The sequence below is a fragment of the Sminthopsis crassicaudata genome, chromosome 1 (genome assembly GCF_048593235.1).
Source record: "Sminthopsis crassicaudata isolate SCR6 chromosome 1, ASM4859323v1, whole genome shotgun sequence".
NCBI lineage: Eukaryota > Metazoa > Chordata > Mammalia > Dasyuromorphia > Dasyuridae > Sminthopsis > Sminthopsis crassicaudata.
In genome coordinates, this window is record NC_133617.1 from 555,949,326 (window position 1) to 555,969,673 (window position 20,348).

A 20,348-nucleotide genomic window follows, 5' to 3' on the forward strand; every position below is an offset into this window, starting at 1 on the left:
ACTATCTCGGAGGGGGATCTGCTTTGCCTTCACTAACTTTTCCACATCATCTTAAGCATTTGATTTTTGTCACACAACAGGGTCTAGAAAATCTCTTTGTCACTACAACTGATTAGAAACCAAGAGATGGTCCCTCAGGGCAGTGCCAATGAAGAAAGATTTTTTTCCTTTCTCCAATTTTTTGCATTTCTACTTTGGAAAAATAAGAGTGGAATGCTCCAAACTGGGCCCTGCAGTTGTACTATCTTTCTGGTATATGAACACATTTTCAGAAGAAAAAAAAAAGGACCATCAGGAATGAATGCAGTCTGAGTCCAATAGCTGTTTTATTCTTGAATTCTTATTTGAAGCCTTAACTAAGTAATTAATTATTTCAGTGGTAGTGACACTATTTGAGTGCCAGGTTTTTTTGTTCTATGTGTATGACTAGCATGAACCTCAACTATCATGCAAATTGGTCGTGAAACAATAGCAAAGTGTTTTCTTATTCAATATCATTTGCTCCTATTTCTTCTAAAAAGTCAGTGCTCATTTTAAAGATCATGGCAACTTTTTTTAGACCCTGGTACATGGCAAGCTTTTCCTCCCTTTCTAATTCAATCACATTTTCTTCTTTTATTTTTGCATTTTGTTGTTTCCGTATGTAACTTTTTTAAATGATGAAAAAATGGAATATTTGTAAGGTGTATGGGTATTTTTAAAGGTTCATGATATACATGTAAATCCTTTTGTGCAAAGAGGATTGATGGCAACTTTTAAAATCAGATTTATCTTTTTAATAGATGCATATAATTTCTACATTTCATGATAGAAATATTTGGAAAGGAATGCCTTTATTGGTATATAATTACATTTAGAAATGTATACTTTTTATGTGTTTCTGGTCAGGTATTTATTAACTCTGATCATGGGCATCAGATTTTTAGTGCTTACAGGTAAAAGTTAAAGACTATTCAGGGAAATAGAAAGTTCTACATTTCTATTTATATTAGGTTCCTCTCTTTATAGTTACATTTTAATATTTTGTAATTTTTTTATTTTATGTATTTTAATTTTTTTAATATTTTAATATTATGTAATAAAACTGTTAGTTTTGTGGTCATTTTAAAAACTTTTTTCAAAGTAGGTTTTTTTTATTCTATAGATAATGTAAGTATATCTCAAAAATTTTATTGCCATTTTAAGCAGCTTAAAAACAGCATTAAGACTTTGGGGATGCCCTGATTTATAATAGGCTTCAATGAAAGTATGGCATTCTCATATGTAGATCTCTACTTTCCCCAAACAATTCAGATGTAGCATTATAGCAGGATATGACACTATTTGGCAACAGTGAATTTTTTTTTGATATTTTGTTTTATTAATTTCTCCTTCCCACAAAATAATAGATGATATTTTTATGAGCATGTTATATCTGATTTTAGGGCCATGTCTGAAAAGCCAAATCAGGGTATTTAAGAAAAAAGATGTGCTTGTTTTCATTAAAAATAAATAAAGAGTTAATATGTCCATTATTTATGAATTATTTAGGATGATTTTCACAAGAATGATATATCTTTATATTCTATTAGGTATTCTTCTCTACTTTGCCACTAAAAGTATAGAATCTGCAATATGTAATTAAATGTATATTTAGATTCTTGTATATAGTACTCTAGAGTTTTGTATTCTTGGTCTAAAATGACTTCTTTTTTCTTTACTGTATAAGACTTAATGGGGAGATTTAACGATGAGAGAAAAATATTTAATAGGGAAATTGAGCAATGAGAGAAAAGATATTTCCAAATTGAAATATAAAATAATATGTTCACTAAAGAAATGCAAACTAATATAACAAGAACATCTTGACAGTCCTATCATTTCTCAAATGCATAGATGATAGTAATTTCACCTCTAAAATCGAATATGCTGAAGTTGTGATGAGAAGGGAGAACATTACAAATGTGGAAGATAGCCTGTACAATGACCTAGAGATGGAAGATTGTGTATAATTGGAATATAAAACATGTGAAACAGAGTATTATTAAACCCAGTTGGAAAGATAACCTGAAACTTGATTGTTTGGCTTTAAAGGAAGAAGAGAGAGGAACCCAGATTTTTCTCTTCCCAAGGATTCTTGGGTTCCATAACTCCATCTAAAAATATTTTGATAACAGTATTTTAGAATGATTGTTTTCCTTTATGTTTTTAAATGTATTTCTAATATGTATTTAAAATATTATTCTGATGTGGATTATGTGCCACACACACACACATTAATAGCACTTGCTCTAGAATGTCTCTTTGAGAAAAGCTTCTTCCCCATAGAAAGAAGAAACAATAAGTCTTTCAATATTCTAGTAAGAAAACTTTTACATTACTTTCCATAGCTTTCTAATCAAACATAACAGACATCCATAATTAACATGAAAGGTTATCAGGTGTCATACAGAGAGAATATCCTTATGGTTTAATATAGTCTCAGATTAGAAAAAGCATCTAACACAGATTTTATAGAAAACTAAATTGAAGGTTCTTTGTTATATGAAGTTATTAGTAATTGGTCTGAATAGGGAATAGAAGAAAAGTACGAGAGCATTAGGAGAGATTTCAAAATTAGTGGATGTCTCATGGCAACAGATTTAATAAACATTGTCATTAGTCACAAGATAAAGGAAATTACTTTTGGAGATTTTTTTTAATGGCATAGATATAATTTGGATATCTTGCAAATGAGGACTACAGAAATGTTAGGAACAATCATATTTTTAAAATTATTCTTTGAATCCTCCACCCTAATTCATGCTTTTTCACATCTTATCTGGAGTGTTACAGCAGCCTTCCTAAGGTCTCCCTGCTTCCAAAGGACTCTTCTCCTCTCTAAACAGCTACAGAATTGATTTTTTTAAAAGCATAGATCTGATTGTGTCATTCCCCTATTACTGCCTTGCTTAAAAAGCTTGCTGGCATCTTCTCACCTCCAGAATAAAATGCATACCATTCTACCCATTAAAGCCCTTTTATAATCAAGTTTTAACCTATTTTTTTACATCCCTCTGTCTCACCCACTCTACAATCCAGTTAAATGTGACCCATCCCTTACCTCCAAGCCTTTGTCAAAGATATCTCTCATGTTTGTAATGTTCTCTTTCCTCAACAAAGCTCTAGAAAATCCCTCATTTCTTTCATAAACACACTGTTCTGAGAAATAAATTATTGGTACCTTGAATCTTGGAGGTAGCCAGGTGGTTTAGTGGATAGAGCACCAAGCCTGGAATCAGGGGACCTGAGTTCAAATATGACTTCAGACACTAGCTGCATGTCCTGAATAAGTCCTTTAACCCCGTTCCCTTAATCCACTGGAGGAGGAAACAGCAAACCACTCCAATATCTTTGACAAGGACATCCCATAGACAGTATAAGCATGCTATGGCCCAGGGTCACAGAGTCGAATATAACAACCTTGAATCTAGGGATGTGTTGGAGCCAACTTTTACACTGTGAAAGCTGATTACTAAATTTTAAATGTTAGAATTTTAAAACTCAAAATCAGCATGCAAATCAGAGCTTAATTTATGGTTTTGTTTATACCTAATCATGAGAATATATCAATAATTCAGATTAAACTTTAAAATGTCTCAGGTAAAAACACACTTTCCTTAGGAGTCCTTTCCTGGTGGAACCGATTGGAGGTGATGTCCCTCTAAACCCCTCCCCTCTGAATTTCTTCTCCATACAGATCTGGTGTGGGCATATGTATGCTTCTATACATACATGTGAGTGTCTTTGTAATATGTTGCATCATCTTTGCCATGATCAGTTCAAAATGTCAAGTTTGAAGTTTTAAGACCTTAAAACTGCACTAACACTTTTGAGATAGTCCATAGCTACTTAAGACATGATAGAAATTTCTGAGGCAAGTTCTTTTTATATTAGATTTCTTTGATTAAATTATTACTACTATTGGTCACAATTTGAAAATAAGAATGTACTATTTTTACTTTGTTCTTATTATTTAATATTACTACTAAAATATAATAGCCTGGAAATAATGTGTAATTTCATCTCTGTAAGAAACACTCAATATATAACAAATATATATCAGAGGCAGTACTTGAACTCCATATTTCCTGAGTCTAAAATCAGCTTTCTATCCACAATAACACAGCTGCACTCCTCTGAATAGATATTTTAATAAACGTACTTTTTTATATGTTGGTTTCTACAAGTAGAATATAGGAGAATATAAAAAAAATTAAAATTTAGAAAAAATGTCTAAATGACAGAAATTATTTCATTTTTAACTTTGTATTTATTCCCTGGGCCAAACATAGTGTCCTGAACATAGTAGGTATCCACTGACTGTTGAAATGAATTAAAATATCACTCTTCCAGACTTGGAAAGTATATTGCTAACTTAAGACGCAGAGAAGATGTCCATCTTGGGCTGAAGAAATGGCTGATAGAATGTATTTCTAAATAATACCATGAATCACTCATCACCCCATCCTGCTTCTAATCAGTAAGAAATGGGGAAGCATCGTAGCACAATTCAGAGACTGACTGAATCCACTGATTCTGGATTCAGAGATAATGAGATTGAATCTTGCTTCTGAATTTGCCACCTTGGGGAATTAACTCCTAGACTTCATTCTCCTTTCCCCCCACCCATGCCAATAAAATGGACCAGTGGTTTTTGAGGCTCCTTCCAACTCTGTGTTCTACCGAAGATGAACCCCATATAACAAAGGTCTGATATACTTAAAAGTTATTGCCATCTTTGCTATGCCTATTTACCATCCAAATCAGAAATGTGTTGTCCAGGCAATGTTTATAACAAAATGATGAAGGTGTGGTTCAAGGAAGAAAGCAAAGGGGAGATACGCTATAGGTCACAAATGGTATGATATCTATAAGTGAATATTTACATGTAAACATATAAATTATATATAAATATATCATATGCAAATATATTTATATATAAATAAGTTTCTTATCATTTATATAGTGCAATAAATTATATTTATAAATTTATAAACATAGCATAAATTCATTATGTGGGGATTGGCATACATATATACGTATATATATACATATATATGTATATGTATACATATACATATATATGTATATATATGTGTGTATATATATATGTGTGTGTGTGTATATATATATATATATATATATATACATATATATACACCTCTTTTTGTTTGGGGGGGTGTATATGTATGTGAGAGAGGGAGAGACACACAAAGAAAAAAAACAATGGTTTATTTCAAAGTTAGTTTGATGAAATGGAAATTAAATAAGTTCACTAGGCGAATGTCAAGATCCAAATGAAGAAAAATATATGCTAACTGTAATGTGGTTGCAAGTGGGTATTGGGGTTATCTTTCTAGTAAAAATATATGCTTTGAAGTAAAATTTTACTCCAGGGAGAAGGATCTGAGATATAGAAGAGTATTATTCTAGTATCAGTATCTCTTACAGTGTACAGTGTATTTAATTATTAAATTCCAGTACATTTACTGGAAAGAAATAAAATGTTATATTAGGAGAGGAATATGTCACCTTTAGCTAAATAATCTTGTTTTTAACCAGTATTCATTGTGTACTTGTGATACACGAGATCATAGCATATCTTCCTCTGTGCTATCTCAAAATGTCCTTAAAAATTCACCCAAACAACCTTCCAAACAATCTATAAAAATGTTCTTAGCATCATTTTAGTATTAATTAATTCCAATGCCAATTTCCCCATTATTTAAATTTTATATAAACTTATAAACAGTATTTAAAATTTATTATTTATTCTAAAAATATTACTAATAACAGAAAATATACCCAAAGTGATACAGTAAATAGAGTAATAACATTTTATGGCATCCATCTGAATGCAAACAAGAAAACTTCTACCTGCAAATGACCGGTGTTTATGTTGTGGTTGTTCAGTTGCTTCAGTTATGTCCAATTCTTTATGACCTGATTTGGGGTTTTCTTGGCAAAGATATTGAAGTGATTTGCCATTTCCTTCTCCAAGCTCATTTTATGGATGAGTAAACTGAGATAAACAGGTGATATGTTCAGGGTCACACAGTTTGTAAATGTCTGAGACTGGAATTGAACTCAGATTTTTCTGGACCCTGTACCCTATACTATACCAACCAGCTGCCTGTGGTATATGTTACCCAAGCACAAAGTCACCAGAACTATCAAGGCTACTTTAATAAAGCAGAAGAAATAAATTAATGCCCATGTAGGAGCTATTTTTCTCTTTTTATTAAAGCTTTTTATTTTCAAAACATATATGGATAATTTTTCCACATTGACCCTTGCAAAACTTTACCTCCCTTCCCCCAAACCGCTTCCCTTGGATGGCAAGTAATCCAATATATATTAAACATATACAATTCTTCTATACATATTTCTACAATTCTCATGCTGCACAAGAAAAATCAGACTAAAAAGGAAAACAATGAGAAAGAAAACAAAATGCAAACAATAAAAAAAGAATGAAAATGCAGAGCTAGTTGTCTTACTTTCAAAGTCATTTAATAAAGTTCCTAGAACCATGATGTCTGAAAAACTCCTGTAAGTTAATCACCATCCTGGGAATGAGTAATATCTGTTTACTTTTGAAGGATACAGAACTTTGGTGGATTTGGGAGATATTCAATGAAGTCTAAATAGCCAGCCAGGAATTATTTTGCTTAAACAGAAAGACTGAATTATCACTTAGAATTTACTAGGAACTTGGTGGCATAAATTTCTAATGTGCTATGTCAAATGTGGCAGATCCATTGGCACTGGAATGGCCTTTCCATCTTCCCTGCTCTAAGCAATGTCTCATTTAAATTCTTCATCTTCTTCAACTTTTGCTCCACAATTGAAATTTCTTGCTTAACCATTTCCTTCATAACAATATATTTGTATGGGAAAGAATATTGTGAAACAAAACAACAAACATGGGTGGTTTCCCCTACATTCTATATAAGAGTACTTAACAATTTAATACGTTTGTTGTATAGCCTAAGAACTTGTATTTGCAGACATAAATATGGGGAAATTCATCCTTTCAATAACTGATGTGATTTGATCTCATTTGTTAATTTTTCCCCCCTGGGGCTGGGGTTAAGTGACTTGCCCAGGGTCACACAGCTAGGAAGTGTTAAGTGTCTGAGACCAGATTTGAACTCGGGTCCTCCTGAATTCAAGGCTGATGTTCTATCCACTGTGCCACCTAGCTGCCCCTGTTAATGTTTTTTAAATAATCAGGAAGGCTTGTGTAAAAACCTGAACTCAGAGACATGTTTATCCTTCATAATCAAAGAGGATCAATCACATCACTACACTGAGGTCAAGCACACTATGTTTGACTTTGGCTGATCAGTCCAATATGAGCTCAGAAGACTCTGCCACAGGTCAGGTACAAATCGTCCACTTAAACACTGAGGTGAAGATGTCTCTAGATTTGTGCATCTTTTCCTTTGTATTACTGTGTTTCTGCTTTGTCCATAGAGCACGGCACCTTCTGCTGCATGGTCCTGTGCCAGTATATCACATTTCTCACAACCATACTAAAACTAACTGTGTGAACATGGGGGAAGTCTCTTTAGCTCTGTCTGCCTCAGTTTTCTCAACTATAAAAATGGGCACAATAATAGCACTTATCTCCCTAGGCTGTTGTGAGAATAAAATGAGTAAAATGCTTGCAAATTTTAAAGCTGTCTATATGTTAATTATTTATTATCATCATTGTCATTATTATTCCCTCTGCTCTGTATGATATTACTGTTCCCATTGTTTATAAATATACACTATATCTATATTTCACAGCTAGCATTTTGAATTCTGGTGCTATGTTTTTATTTTAGCCATATACTAAAGTCATTTGACTCTCTAGTAAAAGCACAGTTCAAATTACTTTTTTATTTTTGGAATCTTGTTTTAGATAAGATAGTTTTCTTTCATTTTTTCTGCCAGTATTTGGCACATAGCCAGTCTTTGAGCTGCTTCCTGTGAATGCAATGTCTTATTGTAGAACCTTTAACTTTGTTGAAAAGACTTAAATATAGCCATATAATGACGTTATATGTTTTCTGTGGTATAAAATCACATTTTCTTTACTCAGTTCCTTTCAAAAGTGATATACCCACACAAGGAAAAGCTAAATTGGCATTGTTATTTTTTTAATATACCTGTCTCTTCTCTATATGGGATGAATCATTTCATGGCATTTCCCATTACTTAACTACCTGCTCATCATTTTCATCATCTTGACTTTCAGTGATGAGATTTCTTTCCTTATTTTTGTTTCAGCTGTACTGCCAATAATAGGTTCTCTCAATTGAAATCTTATTACTTGTGGCACTCACATAATGTGAGGTCGTATTTACTGTTGAAATCAAAAGGATAAATAGCTAGCTTGTGGACAGTGAAATAGTAATTGCCGTTCAAGATTGATTTATATGTTATTTGAAGCAAATGTGTTATCTAACTGAAACCAAACATCATCCAACCTTAATGGGAAGCAAGGAAAAAATATGCATGAACCTAAACATCTCTGAAAAGCAAAAATATATGATTCAAAATATCTGTTGTATTTTATTAATGCTTCTCCAGAATAGTAAATAATTATGAATTGTTTGGGCTATTTCTGGATAATGACATTTTCTTTTAACTCTGTAAAATAATAATTAAAGGTGAGTATAAAAATCTTCATTTTCACATTCTAATATAAAATTTTCTGTTGTGAAGACTTAGAACCTCACCCATTTTTAGTTGTTATAGGAGACAGTAAGCAACTATTTTCACCAAAATGAGAAATGAGAAACACTGGATTCATTAAATAGGTCTGAGTCAATATAATGGGACAGAATTAATTTGGACTGATAAATAACAACGCATTAAGTTTTTTGAGATATTTTATTCTTACAGGCAATTTTTCTTATTGTTAGGTGGAATTATTCAATGTAAAAGTCTAACAAGACAAAAAAAAGAACAATATGGGTATTGTGCAAATATATGTAGGAAAAACTGAAAGTAGAAAAATATTTTATAAAATAATTGGTTATATTAAGGTGTCAGAGCTAATGATTTTGCTTTACAAAAGGTTGAATTTTTGTTTCATAGATAGTGGGAGAGCAAACTAATCTGAGTTCAATCAGATGAAAAATTGCATTTAAGTAATGTTAATTTGTCCACCTTGTACTTCCTAGTACCATGTTAACACTTCATTTTTACTTCTTTCTTTAAGATTATAATATAGATGAGTGTGAATATATCTAATTGCTATATTCTGTTACCTGATGGCTTATATCTTTTTTAAAGTAATACATTTCTATTATAATGATTATTATAATCACTAAGCATCATTTGATGAACTATTACACCAATTTTTTAGACCTTAGCTGAATGAAGTAATTTTTAATAAAGCTTTTGGCAAGGATATTGTTAATTTTAACCAAAGAGCACTTTCAGCTCTAAGTCTGCAGGGCATAGTTAAACCTGACACACAGGATGACACATTAAAAATGCATCGGTAAAACCTCTAAGTGCTTTAATTTAAGGAAAGGTGGAGGAACAGATTAACACATTTTTAAGTGTCTCACACAGTCACTCAGACATAAGGAAGGAAAAAAACTGTCCTTATTTAACAATTATCAACTGCTCTCTAACAAAACCTTGTATTCAGAGAGTAAACAGATAATTTTAAAAATACCAAACAAAATTAAATCCCTCGTTGTTCATAACATCCTTAAGTAGTGGCAAAGAATTTTTTATCTTTGGTTTCCTATGATTAGAGGGGGTAAAGCTCAATGTATTCAAATTTTAAATAAATTTACAATACTAAATGAAAATTATTTTAGTACCTCATTTGTACCCTGAAATTCAAGTTAACTGTAAAGATTGTAGTGATGAGCCACAGTTAAGACTCTAGATAATATACATTAAATGAACTCATTGTTTTAATTGACAGTTTATAAAATGCCACTGAACCCATTAATTCTGCCATAAATAGTTTGATAGTATTTTTTCAAAGTATCCCCAAAAAAGTTGTAGCAAAATTGTTTAAAATGATATTATTTATGTTTAATATTGAAGGTATTTTTTCCTCTATAAAATGCTGATTAAAATTTACATTTTTTTCTCATTTTGATTGTAATAATGTTTCCCATGGTATAAAACATCATACATTTTTGCATATTATAAGTTATAACAGGGCAGGGAATGAATTTTCCATTAAAATGGCTAGTCTTTGTACATTGATCTTGCTGAATTTTTAAAATATTGTGGACTCTTGTGGGAACAGATCTGGATGACTTTGCACAAAGCGAAAGGACAAAAATACCGTCTTCAGCAGTGGCTGGATTACATGGTGTCTTTGTGCCCAATTCAAGATGTTTAATTGTGTGGTCCCTGATTTGCCTTTCGTGTGGTCGGCATGCATTATTCTGCATGCTGCCCTTATTAACATTGAGGAGGAGGCTTCTCCAACATAACAAGAGGCAACTTAGACAGACTTTAAAAAAAAAAAGAAAAAAAAAAAGGAAAAAAGAAGTCACACCATCTACTAGAATAATGGAGGCAAACGAATTCTATTTCATAGGTTATGTTGTCCTCTTATTCTAAAATGACCGATGGGGAATTTCAGATGAATGCATGTGGAGAGAGGAGAAGTAATGATGTGAGTAGGTTAAATTCTCTAGCATGGGGAAAGTCTTATTTTCATGGACCATCCATTTCCCATTGCCTCATTGGCAAGAAAAAATGAAAAAGGCTTAAGGTAAATTTGGGAGAAAAATTAAAGGCAAATTAAGTGATGCTGAGGATAACTGCATTCTGGCTTCTCTGGGGAATAAAAACTGTCCCTTTTCAGTAATATTTAAAAATACAAGTCAGGGTTTTAGAGGGGGTCATTTTTGCATCAAGTGTATAGAAAGAATAAGAAATCATATTCAAGAAACTGGAAAACCAGATAAAGAATTTGAAATGGATAAATTCTTAGAATTCATCTTCTCAGTTATCTTTATTTAGATATGTGGCACTTTCTTCAAATGTGGCACCAAAGGCTAAGACTGAAGAAGTGAAATCCAACTAATTCAAGATGAATATGCATAAATTTTTGATGAGTTTCTTTATCTTTTCTTATATTGATAAAGAGCATTTGGGCTTCTGAAAAGACATCTCTAATAGACCTGAATTGTTTCGTATGTTTTGGTAGTATGGAAAAGATAGGAATTTCAAGTGCCACTATGAATAATGTTAGAAATTTAGTCCATCAATTGAGCTAAATATTTTAATGTACTTAAGATGTTAAAGCTGTATTTAAGTAGTTATAGAACAATATTTTTTAAAGAATTTGAATCCCATCATAAGTTGTTCCTAATACAAATTTAAAGACACATTTATTTACAACATAAATATATTGGTTATGATTTTTTTTACATTTTTGTTGTGGAACACAGATTTAAGTTCATAACAACTATGAAATAATAGCCTATACTCATGTATTTTTCTGATGCTATTAAATTAATGTAGTTGAGGGAATCATACTAATAATTATTGGTTATTTTTTAAGCATTTTATGATTTTTCCTAGTGCTTTGTATAAATTTATTCATTTGTTTGAAATGCTTTTCTTGCCTATTGATACTCTGGGAAGATTGGAAAGAAGTAGGAAAAATATAGTTATATAAGGAGGATCCATTGGACCCTTTTTCATCCCTGAAAAATAATTATTTCTAATTATCTTGTTATGTCTCATTTTAAGAGAGTTTATTTGGTTTGAGGTGAGATTTGGATTGTAGAAGGCTAGAAGAAAGCAAATGGATTTTTAAAATTTGGATTATTACATTTTGAGAATTAATATTAAAAAGACCAAAGGAAAAATACTTGTCTTCTCAACCTACTGACGTCAATAAGCTGTAATCATGAAGTCGTTGTCATGGTGGGTTTTGTTTGCCTTTTTTTTTTTTCTTTTTTTCTTGCTATTATTTCTTTTCAATTTTAGCATAGGTAGGATTAAACTGGTACTTTCACTGAAAAGGCTTTTTTATTTTTTTTATTAGGCTTTAAAAGTAACTTTAAAAACCCACAATTATGATTTTAAAAGAGATTACCTTGAAATTCATACATACATGATTCTGTTTTCTTATATTTTGTAATGAAATCAATACCTTGGCAAAATTATTACCAGTATGCCCAGTGTTTGGGAGACATTATTAGAAAAACTAGATAAAAGAAACCCTTGATAACCCCACTATGAATTTTGTACCTACCCAGAGCAATGTATTTCACAAGAAAAAGAAGTAGTTTTATTTAAAGAAAAGATATAAATTTATTTGAGAATATCAGCTATAAGGTGACACTAACCTTGTAATTGATGAATAAAGATAGAAATAATTAAATGCAGCAGGTAAATTATAGCCTAAGAAATTAGTAGATATAAACATGGTTCATATTTTTATGCCTTTATATCTAATGAAGTCCAAATATTAAATTTTGAGCATTAAAGAAAAATCTCTAAGATTCTCATTTTGTCTGTTCTATTCTCTACCTCAAGAAGCAGGGAGGGAAATGTAATTATGCAGAGATCCTCTGAATTAATATGAGAAATTAGATAACTTATCATTAAAATTGAGGGAAGAAGAAATTCAATCTCGAACAGTTGCCACTTACTTATATTTAACCTGCATAAAAATTTGACAGATTTTAAATCTTAAAAAAACCTGACTTAATTGCTATCTTGAATTACTGTTCTAAATGAAATTATAAGCCCAAGATCCTCCCTTGTCTTGTCTTAAAAAATTTATTATCAAAAGAAGCATTGATTCTTGTAAATTTACCATTTATGCCATGGAGCTTCAACAGGGTTTTCTTTTAATGAAAATTTTAACATTCAAAACATAATTAGTACATGATATATTTCAAAGACTTTTTTATTGTGAATTGAATCAGTACCAAATAACATGAACATTTCCTTATACAAAATAGAACAGAAAAAGAAGACTGCATATGAAATTATAAAATCTATATTTTTTAAATTGTTTTTTTTCTTAAGTCTTTAAACTTTAGAAGCTTGAAACTACAGTAGGACTGTATAAAAAAAGTAACATGATATTTTAAAAACTTTCCTATTTGTCTGTTTTCCTTAATGTATGTTTTTGTTCTATTCTCTTCCATGTATTTTTTGGTGCTTCAATGATCTTCTTGTCTTCTTTATTTGTTCTTTTTTTAAAATTTAGCTTATGGAATAAAACAAGCACTTTTATAACAAATTATAACAAAAAAGTAATTGCACATGAAACAGTATATTTATTATGTACAATTTACTGTATCTTTTTACTATATCGTAAAGTTATATAAATTTCTTTTTTTTCCTTCTAACCTATAAATGGCTACCATTAGACACAGATATGGAAAATCATTATATACATACTTCTGTTTATCAGTTCTTTCTCAATATCTATTCCCTTTCCTTAAATCCTACCCCCAAATTAAAAAAAAAAAAAAAAAACTAAACTCCATTGTGTCATATAAATATAGTTAAGCAAAACCAATCTCCAAGACTCATTTTTTCCTCTTCAATTCATCACTTCTCTATCAAGAGCTAGATAGTATATTTTATCATCAATCCTTTGAAATCATGATTGATTATTCCATTAATCAGAAATTGTTTTTCATTGCAATATGATTATATAAATTGATCTCTATGTTTTGCTTATTTCAGTCTCCATGATACCATATAGGGCTTCCCAGGTTTGCCTGAAATCTTCTCTTTATTTTTTTATGGCTCAGTTGTATTTCATTACAGCCATTTACCTTAATTTATTCAGTCATACCCCATTAATGAATAATCTATTCTTAGTTTTCAAATCTTTGCCATTATAAAAAGAAATGCTATAAAATGTTTATACACATTTATCCTTTTATCTCTCTTTGGTATCTTTGTGGTATAAGCCTAACTATGGCATTGGTGGATTTAAGAGTATGAAGACTTATGTGACCTTTGGGCTATGATTCCAAACATGTTCAAAATAACTAGGCCAATTCAAAACTACACATATAGTGTATTAATTTGCCCTGTTTTCCTCAATTCTTTCATCAGTTATCATGTAAATTTTTTGTGATTTTTGCCAATTGAATGGGTATAAGATGAAATGTTAGAGAGGTTTTTTATGTACTTTCTCTAATTATTAATGATTTGGAAAACTTTTTCATATGATTGTTAATATTTTGGATTTCTCTTCACAACTGCCTGTTCATATCCTTTCATTATTTATCTATTAGGAAATAGCTCTTATTCTTATATTTGAATCAGTTCCTTTTTTATCTTGGATATTTAACACTTAATAATACTATATATATTTTAATGAAGAGAATCGATGGAAATCTCAATAATACACACTAAAATGAAAGAAAATAATTTTAACTAAAAATCCCGATAAAGAGTATCAGAATTTACTTTCAGTAGTCACAAGAAGTAATATTCTTTAAATCAAAAAACATATCTTAATATGTTATCACTGAGGGAGAAATACAAAGCTGCATTGTTGTTCTAAAAACGGGGCAACTTTTAGGAGTATAATTTTTACACAGACTATCAATATTCAGATTCAGAAGTGTTTCCTTTTTTTGAACTTAGATATTTTTTATTTTAAAAAAATTTAATAATAGCATTTTATTTTCAAAATACATGCAAAATAGTTTTTAACACTCACTCTTGCAAAATTGTGTGTTCCAAATTTTTCTTTCTCCCTCATTCCCACTATTCTAAACAGCAAGTCATCCAATATAGGTCAAACATGTGCAATTCTTCTAAACATATTTCCACATTTATTATGCTGCACAAGAAAAATCAAATCAAAAAGGAAAAAAAACAAGCAAAGCAATAACAAAAAAGGTGAAAATACTTTGTTGTGATCCACTTTCAGTCCCCATGGTCCTTTCTGGATGAAGATGTGTTAGGATTCTTATGAGGTACTTATGCACTTAGTTTACACCTTTAAAGGAGTTCAATCATTGGTCCACACATTAAACTTGTGGACCTTTAAGAGAGCATACTTTTAAGGAGCACCCACAAGCCCATTCTCTGGGAGGATATAAGGAGCCAGGATTCAGGCAGGAGGGGTCAAGATTTCATTCCCATTTCAACGTTCCTTCTGGCTGGAGACATTCGGACAAGAGCTCTCGGGGAACCAAAGAGAGAGAGGCCTCTAAGAAAGGTAACCAAGCCCCAAGTGAAGGAGACAAGATTTGAAGGAGAAAATAAAGGATGTGGAGATAAGAATTGGAAAGAGACAGTAAAGGACTTTAACTCCTGGCTGCATTTTGGGATTATTGAACTGAACTGAAACTAAGGCTGCCTCTAGAAGCTCCCCAAGAAATCTGCTCCAAGAGAACGATTACAATTTAGAGAACAGAACACTACACAGATGGCTCTGTCCATCAGAAGTACACTGGAATTAGCCTGAATCACCTCATTGTTGAAAAGAACCAAGTCTATCAGAGTTGATCATCACATAATTTTGTTGATACTGTATTGTAGCGAGCTGTCGTCTCTAGAAGCTGCCGGATCACTCTCTGGGAAGAGATCTGCTGTGTCTTCTACTCAAATCTCTCCGACAGATTCTTCTTCCTGTAACGAACCGTTGTCTCCAGGCAGTTGCTGTTAACTCTTGTCCAGAGAAGACAAGCTGCTCCCGTCAGGATAAGCAAAAGTCCCTGCCCCACGCTGGGCGCCAATTTGTAGCGAGCTTTTGTCTCCAGAAGCTGCTGGATCGCTCTCTGGGAAGAGATCTGCTGTGTCAACTCAAATCTCTTGGACAGATTCTTCTTCCTGTAGTGAACCATTGTCTCCAGGCACTTGCTGTTAACTCTTGTCCAGAGAAGTGACTTCCCTTCCTGCAGAGAGCACTGTCAAGCCTGATGCAATGCAGAGTCCTCTCCTTGAATCTCCTCCAGCTCTTATCCTTCTCCATGTAGATTCACTTTCCAGGCCCACTGTTGCTTTTTATCCTCCCAGAGAATGGGCGTGGGATAATGCAAGGGCTTCTGGGAAGAACCACTTCAGCCAATGAGCTTGCTCTTTCTATCAAGTTAACCTGAGTTCTCACCTTGTAATTGTCCAGAAAACCTGAATTCTCACCTTGTCACTATCCAGACAACCTGAGTTCTCACCTAGTAATCCTAACACTGTATACAATGATATCCTGGTTCTACTCACTTCACTCAGCATCAGTTTATATAAGTCTCTACAGGCCTTTTTGAAATCATCCTACTGATCATTTCTTATAGAACAATAATATTCTATAACATTTACATACCATTAACTTATTCAGTCATTCCCCAGTTGATGGGCATATACTCAGTTTCCAGTTTCTTGCCATTATAAAAAGAGCTGCTATAAAATTTTTGCACATGTGGGTCTTTTCCCCTTTTTTGTGATATCTCAAAAGTGTTTTGTTAAAGAAGTTTTTCAGAAGGTCCAAGCTTCGATTTACCTCACTAGTGAAAGGCAGCTGAGTATTATGAAGAAAATGAGTCACATCATACTTGTTCATAATTTCAAATGATCCTATTTCATCTAGGCTAGTATTCTCTCTAACTTGTATATGGCTTGGTAAAATATAAAATAGATTCTCTGGGAAAAAAGTCTCCATCAATCAGTGGTGCCCTCCTGGTGATAACTCTCCTCAAACATGAATTCATCTTGAGGTAATAGACATCACTGGTCCTATCCCTACTTGAAGACCTGTCACTTTGTTAAGCCCTGCTAGCATTCAGACATTTACTTCCATACAGCAGAGTTTTGTTAAACTCATTGCTGGCAAAACACTTGAATGAGTAGACCACAGGGATCTGTTTCTAATGAGTTTGATATCACTGGCATAGACTTTAAGAACTCAGTCACATCAATATTGTAAAGAAACACTGGAGTCTCAAGTACAAGAGATGATAAACAGCAAATATATCAAGCAATAAACATTTTAAAATGCTTCTTATGAGACCCGTATTTTGAGGTTTTGGGGATACAAAGATATGAAAAGAACATACACACATTATTCTCAAGAGCTTATATTCTAAGTGGTATCTTCTGAAAATGGAATCTTCTCTGGGATGTATGGCACCAGGCATTCTACTTTGTTTAATACTATACCCATAAATGAAAAATCTACTGGATTAGTTACACACACACACACACACACACACACACACACACACACACACACACACAAACATACACATACACACAAATACCCACTTTTAATTCTTTTTTTGTCATTTTCTAAGCAGATTTTAATGAGAAATTCAGATTTTTAACTATCATCTTGAGAACAATAATAGTCACAAACTCTTGCACCAACTTGTGGTTCATTATCACCATCTCATATTCTAGTTCTTTTACCATAAATATTGCAATCAATTAAACATGTTATACATGAAAGAAAGCTCTTATATGAGAGAATATGAGAGATGCTCTAAAGAGAGTAATATTTAAATTCTATAAATTACTGCATTTTCATGACATCTGGATTATTTTTTAGGCCAGTGGAGACTTTTCTCAAAGTTTTTTTTTTCTTTTAATAAATTGTTTCCAGTATCAAACATAGTAGTACTGAATTCATTTGACCACAAATGCTCTCTTCTGGACATCAACTTTTAACAATATTATAAGATAGGTCTATTTTAATTTTATAATAACAGCACATTTTGTGGATGAAACCACACGAACACTGCCTAATTCAGAGCAAAAAAAAAAATGTTTTTATCAGTTTAGACATACCTCAGTATAAGTCTATGGATATGTTACAGAAAGACAAGACTCTTGTTACATGTTTTTAAAAATACTTTGGAGGTCAATAATTTTACATCTTTTTTAAAGGAAAAGAAATGTTTCACCTGAAAAACAAATTGTTTTGAATATTATTAATAAATTCTACTATTTATAATGGAAGGCTTAGAGATTAAGAGATTTATTGAAGAGACCCCAAGAAAGAAATGGTAAGTGGATGATATCCAAATAAGTTTTTTTTTTTTTAAGTTCTTTTCTGAATCTCAATGTAATTGATGGGAAAAACTTAATTTATCTCAGTAGAGATGTGATGAACATTCAAAACACTTATAGAAAGCATAGGCTTTTCTTTTCTTTTTTTGTTTTTTGTTTTTGGTTTGGTTTGGTTTGGTTTGGTTTGTTTTTTTGCTAACATTTCTGAAACAAACTCAGAGTTTAGTTAAATATTTGTTTGTTTTTAGGAACTGTCAGAAACTGAAGTGCTTGGATCGTTTTTCTCAGTGAAGTCTTTCTGGTGGAGGGTAATGTTTCAATGTTATATTGCTACTCTTGATTGTTGTTTTGGGCTAGAAAATTTGACTGTTCAACACAAACCACCAAAGGTACTGTTTTCACATGCTTGAGTGGCCTTTTATTTTGAGTACTAAGTCATATATGGCACCTCAATTTAATACAATTTTTATTTCCTTATTTATGAAGACTAAAAAGTTCTATAACTTATTGATTTTGAAGAAGGAATTTTGTCACAAATTCAAAACTGATGGAGGATTTTTATTCACTCCAGTGACCTATTCCACTAGATCTAATTTTATACAAGATCTTTGTTTAGAAATAACAGATCTAATGTAGAGAGATCATGAAGTTTCCATCTTTTTCCTGCTCAAGAAATAGACTTTGTGTGCCTTGTTACTGCCATGACATGGATATTTTGTTTAAATTTTAGAGCTCAACCGTGTTTGAAAATGTCTTTTCCTATTCCACAATAATTTTAGGCCAGTTATATGCCATTTGAAACATTTTGCACAGTCTGTATTTCTTTATTAAAATAAAATGTCTCATTAAATTAAAAAAAAAACTATAGTCCTACATGTATTTGAGGAAAGAGAAAAATGAGACCTCTGTGCATGGATTTTTTGATATAAGAGATTTTAGTTCAACATTTTACTTTTTTATGAGTGCCATCATCTAACTTTCCCTGCTATACTACATTTTGCTCTATGCTGATTATTTATTTCTGCCTTCTATGAACTTTTCCTGTCTTTGAAATTTACATCTAGGACACCATTACATAGTCTTAGAAATTGTGATGGAAGCACTGATGTTTTCTTGTTCTTTTTTTTTTTTTTTTTTTTTACCTCAAAGAGCATTTAGATAGCTTAAATCTCCAAATTTTAAAGAGATTTGGCCCAACACAGTTTTATATTATAGAATGTTAATGATCTAGCAAAACTCTGAGCTAATCAGAATATAAGTGAAGGTCTCTCCTCTCCAGAAGTAAATGAGATTGTAGTAGTTGTTCCCCTTCTTGTCTGAACTCTTGTTTAGACTTTCAGTGACCATAGATAACTTGAGGATTAAAACCTTATCATTTCCCCCCTTCATTTCATTGAAGACTTCTTGATAAGTGGCCTGTAGTATTTAGTTATTCCATTTACTTTCTTGACACAATGAAATGACTTATTTGTTTATTCATTTTCTTAAAATGCCCAGAGAATTTCATCTGAGGATAATTTTAGATGTGGGCCCACATCTTTTGAATTATTCAGCATCCTTAATATTACTGAGAGGCTTTTGTAAAATGATCATATATACTTTATTTTGCTAGTTATTCAAAATGAATTCTCTTAGCCACATTATCTAGGACAACTGACCAGAATATTCTCTCCTCCCATTTCCCCCTCCTCTCTCTTTTTTTTCTGTCTGTCTCTCGGACACACACGTACACACACACACACACACACACACACACACACACACACACACACATCTCAGATAGATAGATACACATCTTTTATGTATATATACTCACAAACACGTAATGTTAGTGTGGAACCCAAAATGACTGAAAATTCTGTTTTATTTTATTGAAGACATACTGCCAGGTTTTTATTCCATTTCCACAATTTGCTCTACATGGTGAGGTGGGGTTTTTTGGTCTTTTTTTACAATTATTACCTATCATATGCTAATTTTTTACTATACTCTCTTCTAACTTTCAGTATTCCTAGTTGATTCTAATTATCCAATGTTGTCCATTTACATTTCTTAACATTCTTAATTGCTTAATGTTTCTTGTATCAAACATGTAATTAACAGGAATGACATAATGATCATTGAGGTTTAACAGACAATCTCTGAGTACTTGGTTTAGGTGTTGTTCATAAATCATAAAGTGTTGGTCTTTGAAGGAACTTTGTAGATCATTTATTCCAACTTTATTTTGCAGATAAAAAAATTGAAGTAGAGAGGATGTCCAAGATCATATAACTTTTTTAATGGTAGAGCAGCTATCATAGATTTACATTTAGAAGAGACTTAAAGGCCAAACTCAACCTCCTCCATTTATAAAT

At 31.9% G+C, this 20,348-nt stretch overlaps 1 protein-coding gene across 12 annotated transcripts in view; it reads left to right on the plus strand.

Moving 5' to 3' along the window:
• The window catches only part of MCTP1 (multiple C2 and transmembrane domain containing 1), a 722,542-nt gene that overhangs the window by 428,528 nt on the left and 273,666 nt on the right, over positions 1-20,348 (plus strand). For 4 of the 12 annotated variants that reach the window (XM_074282070.1, XM_074282067.1, XM_074282077.1 and 1 more), the window contains exon 7: positions 18,240-18,299. The exons of the other annotated variants lie outside the window; for them this stretch is intronic. In XM_074282070.1, coding sequence (XP_074138171.1) covers positions 18,240-18,299 — 60 coding nt within the window. The remainder of the gene's footprint in view (positions 1-18,239; positions 18,300-20,348) is intronic. 12 annotated transcript variants of the gene reach the window in all.